At 49.0% G+C, this 11,193-nt stretch overlaps 1 protein-coding gene across 1 annotated transcript; it reads left to right on the top strand.

Moving 5' to 3' along the window:
- Positions 1-310: 310 nt before the first annotated feature.
- Positions 311-11,191, top strand: RFC2 (replication factor C subunit 2). Its single transcript, XM_081173144.1, has 11 exons — positions 311-469; positions 1,468-1,537; positions 1,843-1,884; positions 3,773-3,879; positions 4,429-4,530; positions 5,953-6,053; positions 7,098-7,255; positions 8,353-8,418; positions 8,671-8,751; positions 9,246-9,359; positions 10,885-11,191. The coding sequence occupies exons 1-11, from the start codon at positions 354-356 to the stop codon at positions 10,993-10,995; spliced, it is 1,068 nt and encodes a 355-aa protein (XP_081029270.1). The 5' UTR covers positions 311-353; the 3' UTR covers positions 10,996-11,191.
- The last annotated feature ends 2 nt before the right edge of the window (positions 11,192-11,193 follow it).

Here is an 11,193-nt window from a genome sequence, read left to right as displayed (position 1 = left end):
AAAAATCGCGCACCTAGCGCGATGCAGTTCCTTCAACAACATGAAGATGGCATGAGCGGGAGAGCTCTCCCTGCCGCATTTCTGCCTGCCGTGCAACTCGTTAAAAAGTCAAGCGGAGGAGGAGATTGGTGGGGAAACCAATCGCAAAATGGGCATCTCCGACATCAGCCAATGCGGCGGCAGGGAAGCACAGGCCCCGCCCCAGTGAGGGCGGAAGCGCCGCGCAGGCGTCAACCGTTGAGGTACGCCCGGCCCCGTTCCCTTCATCTGCCCGCAGCCAAGATGGCGCCAGGCCCGTGCTCTGCCGCGGGAACAGGGGGCGGGGCCAGCGGGCTTTTCGGCGGGAAGCGAACATGGCGGCGGTTGCCATGGAGGTGGCCGGGCCTGAGAAGCCTCTGCAAGAGGAGAAGCCGCGGGGAGGCGCCGCCGCCTCTTCCTCCGCGGGGAGCGGCACTTATGAATTGCCCTGGTGAGAAAGAGAAATGAGACACCCCCCCCAAAAAAAAGAGAGTTGCAGGGAGCCCCATAATGTGTAATAATGGCAGCTGGAGGGGGAAGTGTGCATGCACACGAAAGCTCATACCAAGAACTAACTTAGTTGGTCTTTAAGGTGCTACTGGAAGGAATTTTTTTATTTTAGCTGGAGGGGAGTAGCATTGTCCGGGGCGGGGGCAGTTCAAATAGAAGAACATAAAGCTTCTTGGAAGGATATTACCTGGGGGACATAAAGATTGATTGATTGATTGATTGATTGATTGATTGGAGGGAGTCAGGGACCATCGTTTGGGGGCTGTAAGGCTTGTTTTGGGGGAGCACATATATTTAGCTCTTGGGGGGCATGTATTTGGCATGCAAGTAGCTGGAGGGGTATTGTTTTGGGGTGGCCATAGTGTGTGGGTCGGGGAGCATAAAACTGGTTGGAGCAACATTGCTGGGAGGAGGTTTGAATTATAGTTTTTTTTTGGGGGGGGGTATAAAGTTCATAGAGTTGGGAGGAAGGGACCCCAGGGTCATCTAGTCCAACCCCTTGCAGTGCAGGGATCTCAAGTAAAGTTTTTGGTGTGCCTGGCATGGGGTAACTTCTCCAAACTGCTTCACACATGAATGTGCACCCTGCTCAGAAATTGGGGGAGAGGGAGGAAGCTCCTTGTGAGATGGAGAAGGGATTTGTAGCGTTGTCAATGCGCACGGAGGCAAAGGAACGCGCTTGCGCTTTTGCAGGTGTATGCTTGCATGCCATGCTCGGAAGGCTTCCAGGAAAGCTATGGCATCCACCAGGCCATAGTCATTGCTATCCAAACAACTGATGCCCGTGCTTTAATTCATACTAAGCTGAAAGCATTTCCCCTTTTAAGAAATCTTCACTAAGCCTTCGCTTTGAGACTTACTCCTCAGTTGGGTTTGTTTTCTTCTGGTCTTTTATACAAGGGAGAGGCTTAATGTGTCTCATGAAATTTTTTGACACAGGGTTGAAAAATACAGACCTGTAAAGCTGTCTGAAATTGTTGGGAATGAAGACACCGTCAGCAGACTGGAGGTATGAGACAGCTTTGCTCTAACAAAGACCCTACTTTTGAGTTTCTGTGAGTGAGCTTACTCAGGAGTGTAGTTTAAGTTTGTCTTGTAAATAAACCCCCCAAAGCCTACAGAGGTTTCCTTCCTGCCCCCCCCCCCAACCTGCTGGGTGCTGGCAGACAAGGGAACACCCCTACTCTAGCAATTAAGTTGTTTAAGAACATAAGACTTGCTAGATCAGGCCAATGGCCCATCATTCATTACATATCCATTTTTATCTATTTCCCAGTTACCTAGTCATCCTCTTTTCTCTCTCTCCCTCCCCAGGTCTTTGCGAGGGAAGGAAATGTCCCAAATATTATTATCGCAGTGAGTATCGATCAGATCAATGGAATGCCTTCTTGCAGATCTTCCCAGTTGAAGATTTAATCTCAAACCCGAGGAAGGCTTAAAAATAGAGTCATTACGGACTATCCAACATGGGTCACACCCAGAGTAGACTCATTGAAATTAATGGACATGGCTAACTTAGGCTCATTAATTGCAATAGGTTTACTCCGAATAGAAGTTAGTTGGGTGAAGGCCACTGGCAGTTACAAAAACAGCTGCAATGAAGACAGGGTTGGTGTTGCTGTCCTGGGCCATAATGTACTGTTGCAAATATATATATATATATGTTATCCTGCCTTGCAATTCTGAGACCTTACAAGCCAGTTTACAACCAATCATGGTTTTGTGGCCTGGGTTCTGAGCATCTAAGAGTGGGGTGGGAGTTCTCTCTAAAGCAGCAGATAATCAGAATGCCCTCTGTGGACAGTATTGGACTACCTATCAGTATCTTGCATTCTGTTCTCATCTCTGATGGGAAACCCCCTGTATGCTTAGATTACCTGTTAATCATCATCATCATCATCATCATAAGATAATCTGCTGATGCCCTTCTTTCTGCTGGAGGTGAAGCCTGTGATACCTAAGGCAGTGTTTCCCAACCTTTTTTGGGCAAAGGCACACTTGTTTGATGAAAAAAATCTCGCGGCACACCACCATTACAGCCCCGTGACGTCAGCGTGCAGCGTCACACCGGGAGGGACGCACGAAAGTGAAAGTTTTCAAATTTTTCCCCTCCCCCTTGCCGGGGAACCTCCAAGCTTTGGGGGTGGGGGGGAGGAGGCAGCAAAGCGAGGGACTGAGGGACGGCGGCAGCTGAGGCGGCGGCGGCTGTTGTGGTGGTGGCGGCGATAGCGGGCGGAGGAGGGGGCGGCGGCGGGGCCGAGGTGGCCGGCGGGGGAGGCGGCAGCAGGTGGAGCAGGAGGGCGGCCGAGGCCGGTGAGGGAGTAGGGTTGCCCGGGGCTTGAGGAGCCGTCGCCGGGAGTTGCTGCTGCTGTTGTTGCTGCTGCTGCCCGGACATGCCGGCCTCCTCCTCGTCCGCTGTCTCGCGCTCCTCCCTTTTGCACGCGCTGCCCCGCCGCCGCCCCATTGGCTGGGTCCTGTCAGCTGATCCTGTGTTATTTCCTGTGTGTGTGTGTGTGTGTGAGGGGAGAATGGAGAGAGAAACCTCGGCACCACCACCGCGGAGCCGCCCCCGGCTCGATGCGGATCCTCGCCGCCGCCGCCGCCTCTCACCGCCCGACTCGCCCGACTCCCTCCCACGGCACACCAGCCAACCTCTCACGGCACACTAGTGTGCCGCGGAACACCGGTTGGGAAACACTGACCTAAGGGACAGTGGAAGATTATGGAATGCCCACCCTGGGGAGGCTAATAATTGTAATTTTATTATTTGTACCCTGTCCATCTGACTGGGTTGCCCCAGCCACTCTGGGAGGCTTCCAACAGATATAAGAACACAATAAAACTTCAGACATTAAAAACGTCCCTATACAGAGCTGCCTTCAGATGTCTTCTAAAAGTTGTATAGTTATTTATCTCCTTGACATCTGATAGGAGGCTGTTCCACAGGGCATGTTACTAATTTTTAGGTGCTCTGCATTGTATTTGCCTCTGTATTTTACACGTCAGGAGCATTTTTATACTCCACTGACCCTTATTAGCTGGCTTCTTTTATTGTGATCTTTGTATTTTATTTTAAATGTGCAAACCAACCTGGGGACTTCTTTATATGAAAGGTGATGATATACAAATGTTTTAAATCTTGTAATTCCTAAAGGTCAGGTTGTTTTGAATATGAGTGTGTGAGAGAGAAAGAGAGAGAGAAAGAGTTGGCTAAATCTTTGGACAACCTTTCTTGTGTTGGAAGGGTCCTCCAGGAACTGGGAAAACCACCAGCATCCTCTGTCTGGCACGTGCCCTCCTGGGGCCTGCATTGAAAGAAGCTGTCCTGGAGCTGAATGCGTCAAATGACAGGCAAGTCCAAAAGGATTCCAGTGGGAATTGGGTCATGCCTGGCTTTGCCATGAAGCAACACAAAGTTGTTGGCAGATTCCAGAGGAAGTGCTGTCTCTGTGTCCTCAATCATCTCTGTGTGCTGTTGGTTTTGTTTTTGTTTTTTTAAGGCTCTGGTCCAGTGTGTATTTGTGTAATTCTGACATGATTTCCCGTCCTTCACCCTACACTGCTGCTTCCTCGAAGCCTTGCCCAAAGGTCTTTTGGATTTCTGAGTAAACCCCGCAGTAGGCTTTCGGGCCCTTGTCCACCTTGGCGGGCCTCCTTAGTTGAAAACAAATCTAAGGGTTGCGTCCACTGTTCCAGTTGTGCACGGACTTGTGCAACAGAACTTCTCTCCCCCCCCCCCAGTGCCCTCTTGATCTCTTTGGAGCCGTAGCTTTTCTGCACCAAAAACTGAAAGGAGATGGCATTTTTCTCATTTCTTTTTTTTAAGAAAATATTTTCTCCCCCATAAAACTTGCTGTCTGTGACCCACAATTAAATAACAATTGGACCTTCTTATTCCAGAGGCATTGATGTTGTGAGGAACAAAATCAAGATGTTTGCTCAGCAGAAGGTGACGCTTCCAAAAGGCCGGCATAAAATCATCATATTGGATGAAGCTGACAGGTACACGAATCTTTCTTCTAAACCAGGTGTGAGGAACCTTTGGCACTCAGATGTTGCTGAACTGTGACTCCCGTCAGCCTGAGCAGGCCTGACCAGCAGGTGTTGTATTTCGGCGGCATCTGGAGGGCCAAAGATTGGCCACAACTGTTCCAAACCTCTGCACCACATTTGACTCTCTTTGCCTAAGTTCTCTTGTGTTTCAAGGGCTGCCTGCCTCTCCGAGTCATGAGAAAGATCAACGCCTCTTATCTCACAGTGCTGAAATAACTTGAGAGAACCATGCTGCCATTCCTCCCCTTCTCACACTGTTGTGTTGCTTGGCACCAACTTGCACTCTGCTGAAGCATCACAACATATTCTAGTTGAGGTTTCATCCCTGTTCAAGAGGCATTGCTGGGAACAGTAGCAGCAAACAGCAGGCTCAAAGGGTTATTTACTTGTCATTATCTCACATCCCATATCCTAAGAGCAAGCTCATTCTCAGAGTGTTTATATGGCATGATCCGCACACAGGAGGGAGGTATCAGCAGGCTTGGGGAACCCCAGAGTTTCCAAAACGAGAGAGAGACCCTAACCAGGGGAAATCCCAAAACTTCTGGTGAGGTCTGAACATAGTAAGTGGCTTGAAATTCTGACTTACTGCCAGGGAACAGGCATTGTTTATGAGCTGGGTATCTGGAGGAATGAAAGATTATACCATAGAAGAGAACAGGAAAAGATTTTAGGGGAAGCTCCTGTGTTGCATAAACAATTTGAATTTCATTGCTACAATCTCTGATAGATACTGTAGATAGAAACTGCAATTAATCCAGAATACAGTTGCCAGACTGGTGACTGGGAACAGCTGCCAAGACCATATAACAACAGTCCTGAAAGACCTACATTGGCTCCTAGTACATTTCGAAGCACAATTCAAAGTGCTGGTGCTGACCTTTAAAGCCCTAAACAGCCTCGGGCCTGTTTACCTGAAGGAGCGTCCCCACCCCCACCATCCAGCCCAGACACGGAGATCCTGCTCTGAGGGCCTTCTGGTGGTTCCCTCCCTGCGAGAAGTGAAGTTACAGGGAATTAGGCAGAGGGCCTTCCCGGTAGTGGCACCCACCCTATGGAACACTCTACCATCAGATGTCAAAGAGCTAAACCATTACATGAGTTTCCTTACACATCTGAAGGTGTATCAGGAACTTTTTAATGTTTGATGTTTCGCTGTGTTCTGTTATAATCTAATGAAAGCTGTCCAGAGTGGCTAGGAAAACCCAGTCAGATGGGCGGGGTTCAAGTAATCTATTATTATCACTATTATTATTATTATTATTATTATTATTATTATTATTATTATTATTATTATTTACAAAACTGACACATTTTGGCAAGCTTTCATGACTTAAATTATCTTACGTTTCTCCCCACTTCCCCAACTAGCATGACAGATGGAGCCCAGCAAGCCCTGAGACGGACGATGGAAATTTATTCCAAAACAACTCGCTTTGCTCTTGCTTGCAATGCTTCCGATAAAATCATAGGTAAGAGCTTTCAGCCACTTGGGGTAGGTGGCATAGATCTCTTTCAGTAGTTCACACCACATGCTGCCTCCCCTCTTTGGTTCAGCTCTTCATCGTGTAGAAGCTAAGACAGAATCAGGAAGTTAGTTCACATCTCACCTTGGGTGTGAACTCACTCAGATACCTTAGGCAAACCACACACACTCTCTGCCTTGGCCCTCTTAACCTGCTATATGTGCATAATCATGTTGACCTGATCTGCGGATAGGGCTGGGAATTCGCCTTCATAAGTGCAGTGGCGGAGGACGGCGGGTGCAGGCCACCCTGGTCTCATCACTGAGGGGGGTGACAAAATGACAAAAATATGAGTTTTAAAATAATAATTAATAATAATAATAATTGGGCTCACGAAACTTTTTAGTTCAGTCAACAAACATAATAAAACACGGCTGGCACTGGGCGCCACACCGCGGGGACCGGCACTTACCGCGGGGCCTGCAGCGTGCCCAAACCACGCGTCTCTCCTGGGAGTGACATGGTGGCTTGGGCACCTGCAGGCTCCCCGCTGCCTGAAACAGCAGCGTGGGACTTGCATCTGCCCTCCACCTCTCCCTCAATCGGCCTACAGCTGAGGGGGAGGCGACGGAGAGGCTCCACGCAGTGTGTCCCACCCCCATGGGAGGCTTACCCTGCCCCCGGCTGCAGGACGCATGCGCCGCACCCGGCACCTGAGCGGCTAGTTACGCTGCTGCACAAGTGCCACTGTGACCAGTGGTTCCCGCAAAGCCTTTTCCCATGCACTTTGATCTCAGGCCATGTGGGCAAAAGAAAACAGGTCATCCAACAGCATTGTGATGTCAGGTGATCGACAGGTGGCTGGCTGCATCCCACCTGTTAAACTTGACCTGCCTGGGTAGGCAGGTAAGGATGGAGCCTCCTGGCCAGATTCTGTTCCCTACCACTGGTGTGGGTGAACCTGTAGTCTGGTTGTTTTAAGGAAGTTTCCTAGCCTCCCGAAAGGCAGGATCTCACCTGTCCTTTCTCCCTCTGTCTGTCCCCCACCAGAACCCATCCAGTCTCGGTGTGCGGTGCTCCGCTACACCAAGCTGACGGACGCTCAAATCCTTGCCAGGCTGATGAAAATTGTCGAGAAGGAGAACGTGCAATATACAGACGATGGGCTAGAAGCCATTATCTTCACGGCCCAGGGGGACATGAGGCAGGTGAGCAAGGAATCGAAACCATCCTTCCACAGCTTTTCTGTTTCATGTTATTAACTAAGCAGTGTGGCTTTGCAGCTGTCAGTTTCCGAGGCCCCACGGTTCGAGGAAACCAAGCTCTGGCCATAGCCAGGGGGAGCAGACATTCTGCAGAGAGCTTGTGGTCTCCGCTGCAGACAGGGTAGTGCAGCTGGGCTTGCGATGTTTCCAAAACCACAGAGAGAACTCCGTGTTACCAAAAAGCAACTGATCTAAACCTCTGTGACTTTTATGTCAGCTCCACTCTAAAGTGGGGGGTGCAATGGGGAACTCCAAGCCTCAGAATCCAAACTGCAGAGGTCCTTCCCAGGCCACCCCCCCTGATGACACACGAGGGGCTGCACCCCACAAGTGGCTTCCTGAGCTCCTACATTTACCCCGCCTTCCTTCCTTTGGCATCTCTTGGAGGGTGAGGAAAACGAGAGACCAGAGGCAGGCTGGCAGACAGGGAAGTTCAGTGAGCCAGTCGTGGAGTGCAGCAACCCTTGCTAGCTCCCTTGTCAGCCCACTCTCTTCTATCATTGGCAGCTTGCTGCATTTCCATGCACACAGAGTGGAAGCCAAGCCCTGTGTGCGCATGTGAGTGCACACACACACACACTTTGGCCCCACCTACCAGCTGTATGTGGACCCTGACCGCTTCTGCCAGGGGACTGGGACTTTAATGTTCCGTGAGCAATGGATGGCTCTTGCACAGGGTCACAAGCAACTTCAATCCAGCTATCCCATTCTGATTAGCAAATGGAGCATGGGTGGAACTTGCAGCCAAATCTTTGCAGAAAGATCCAGAAGGCATTGCTGGCCAAAAACCCATGCTATAAAGAAGGGGAATCCATCAGGCTAACCCTCACATGAGCAGAGAGCTGGTGTATTGTGAAAAAAAGAAAAAGTCTGCTTGGCTTGACCTTGAACACAACTGCAGTTTGCTCCTGCAGGAGAGCCAAACTTTATATACTTCAGCAACACACCAGCCTTTCGTTCTGCCAGACAAAGAGTACTGAATAACTTGGAAGATCTCCATCACTTAAGTTCATTTTTTAAAAACTCTCTTTTTGAAACAGGCACTGAACAACTTGCAGTCCACCCATTCTGGATTTGGCTTTGTCAACAGCGAGAACGTGTTCAAGGTCAGCAAAAGCGTTTTCTCCTTCTCTCTTTAGCCTGACCAGATGCAGAGGAGAGTCTGCGGGGCTCCTGTATTTTTCAGGACCCGCATAGAAGAGAGGAGAGGGTGTAGGTGGTCCTGTGGCTTTTCCAGGGCCAGAGGGACTTGTGCAGTTCAGAAGCTTGCTTCGTGCATGGAATGCCTTCTTGCCCGGTTTGTTTATTCTCAAGACATTGGACCTCTCCGTTGGCTAGCTGGATTCTTCTTTCCACAGGTGTGTGATGAGCCCCACCCTTTGCTGGTGAAGGAGATGATTGGCCACTGCATCAGCGCCAATATCGATGAAGCATACAAGGTGAGTTCAAGGGAAGCGTTCAAGCTCTTGCCACTCCACCCTATGGATGCATCATATTCTGGGCAGCCGTGACACAGAGCCAGTCGAGAGAGCAGTGGTCATGGATTGAGATCCTGCCTCTACTTTTGTGTTTGCACATTTGCTGGTTATATTGCTTTTAATTTACAGTGGTACCTCGAGTTACAAACGCCTCAGGTTACAAACACTTCAGGTTACAAACTCCACTAACCTGGAAGAGTTACCTTGAGTTGAGAACTTTGCCCCAGGATGAGAACGGAAATTGTTCCGTTCCGGCAGCGCAGCGACAGCAAGACGCCCCATTAGCGAAAACACGCCTCTAGTTAAGAACAGTTTCAGGTTAAGAACGGACCTCTGGAACGAATTAAGTTCGTAACTAGAGGTACCACTGTATATCGTCAAACTGCTGCTAAGAGATGAAGATAAATAGATATATGGTTGTTTTTTTTAACGATTTGTACTCCTTCCTGGTCCAGATCCTGTCCCACTTGTGGAGGCTTGGTTATTCTGCTGAAGACATCATCGGCAACATCTTCAGAGTGTGTAAAACCTACCAGATGGCTGAGTATTTGAAGCTGGAGTTCATAAAGGTTGGTTCTGGGGGAGGGTTGTCAGTGTAAGCCGTAGCATTGAGATGTCCAGCCATCCGGCTGAGAGGGGAATCTGCTTAGCACTTGAATGCTTGTGTCTCAATTTCTCCACACAAGACATCATGGAAGGTGTGAACATAGTGGACAAAGAAGGCTTTCTCCCTCCTTCATAACACCAGAGAACTTGTGGACATCCTGTGAAGCTGAACGATGGAAGATTGAGCATAGACCTGCGTTTTCCAAACCTGAGCCTCCTCTCCAGCTGTTTTTGGACTACAACTCCCATCATCCTTAGCTAGCAAGCCCAATGGTCAGGGATGATGGGAATTGTAGTCTGAAACAGCCGGAGACACAAGTTTGGGAAATGCTGGTATAGACAAAAGAAAGTACTTCATGCAGCATGAAGTTAAATGATGGAATTTTCTGCAACAAGCGGCAGTGGAGGACAGCACCTTGGATGGCTTTATAAGACAAATTCATGGAAGATAAGGCAATCAGGATGCCTCTGAATTCCAGTTAATAGGAATTTCAGGTGGGGAGAGTGCTGCTTACCTCGGGTCCTGATTGTGGGTTTCCCATAGGTGTCTGGGTGGCCACCTTTAGAATAGGCTGCTGGTCGAGATCTTACATTCTTATCTGGGATAGCCTCTTCACACATGCACATGTAGAGACTTGCTTCTCTAAATCTGTCCCCGCAGCAGACCATGCAAATACTCAGTGCAATCCTCTCTGAAATAAGTGGAATGAACATCTTGGATTTATATCACAAACAGTAAATGGAGCAGCTTGACCGAGATGCTCTTATTTGGCATCACTTAGTGCAGAGATGGGACGCGGGTGGCACTGTGGGTTAAACCACTGTACCGCTTGGGCTTGCCAATCAAAAGGTCGGCAGTTCCCGTTACTCGGTCCCAGCTCCTGCCAACCTAGCACTTTGAAAGCATGCAGTGCAAGTAGATAAATAGGTACTGCTCCAACGGGAAGGTAAACAGCGTTTCAGTGTGCTGCTCTGGTTTCGCCAGAAGCAGCTTAGACATGCTGGCCACATGACCTGGAAAAACTGTCTGTGGAGTGGACAAACGCCAGCTCCCTCGGCCTGTAAAGTGAGATGAGTGCCACAACCCCAGAGTCGTTCGCAACTGGACTTAATTGTCAGGGGTCCCTTACCTTTAGTGTAGAGATACAAAAGTTAATTAGGAAACCGAAGCTGCCTCCCTCCCCTCCTAGGTTCTGATATGTCCACAGGCATTTCCTCACACATTTGTGTAAGATCTTTCCACCAGGAGGGCTAAAAGTAGTTATTTAAAAAATTCCCTTAATGAATGTGGAGGTTCTCAGGAAGTCATGTCCTTTTCCAGCTGCAAAAAAGGCCCTTGATCTTGAGGTCTTGGTTTAGGGATATGTGTGAGCCCAGAGGTACTCTTTCAACCATATTTCCTTGCATGTGTCTCAGAGTTCTGTGTTTTCTCTCAGCAGAGAAAAAAGGTAGACTAGCTGGATCTTAAATGTCTTTTTGTATGGTTAGGAAATCGGCTATACACACATGAAGATAGCGGAAGGAGTCAACTCACTCTTACAGATGGCAGGACTGCTAGCCCGGCTTTGTCAGAAGACAGCGGTTCCTACAGCGAGCTGAAGCCATGGATGAGAGATGGACCTTGTGAGGAGGGGAAACTGCAAGTGAACCAACCTGTTTGTGTAACAGGTGTGGGCATTTGGAGTTGCACTTGGCGATTTGGATACAGTTGTCAAAAATGTTTGTGTGAACACATGTGAGGTGTAGGGATTATTATTTTTCCACTTCAGACTGAAATAAAGTTTGATATAAACCTCT

This window comes from Podarcis bocagei, assembly GCF_964188305.1.
Source record: "Podarcis bocagei genome assembly, chromosome: 15".
NCBI lineage: Eukaryota > Metazoa > Chordata > Lepidosauria > Squamata > Lacertidae > Podarcis > Podarcis bocagei.
Note: the sequence above shows the minus strand (reverse complement) of the source record. Positions and strands in the feature narration are given on the sequence as shown.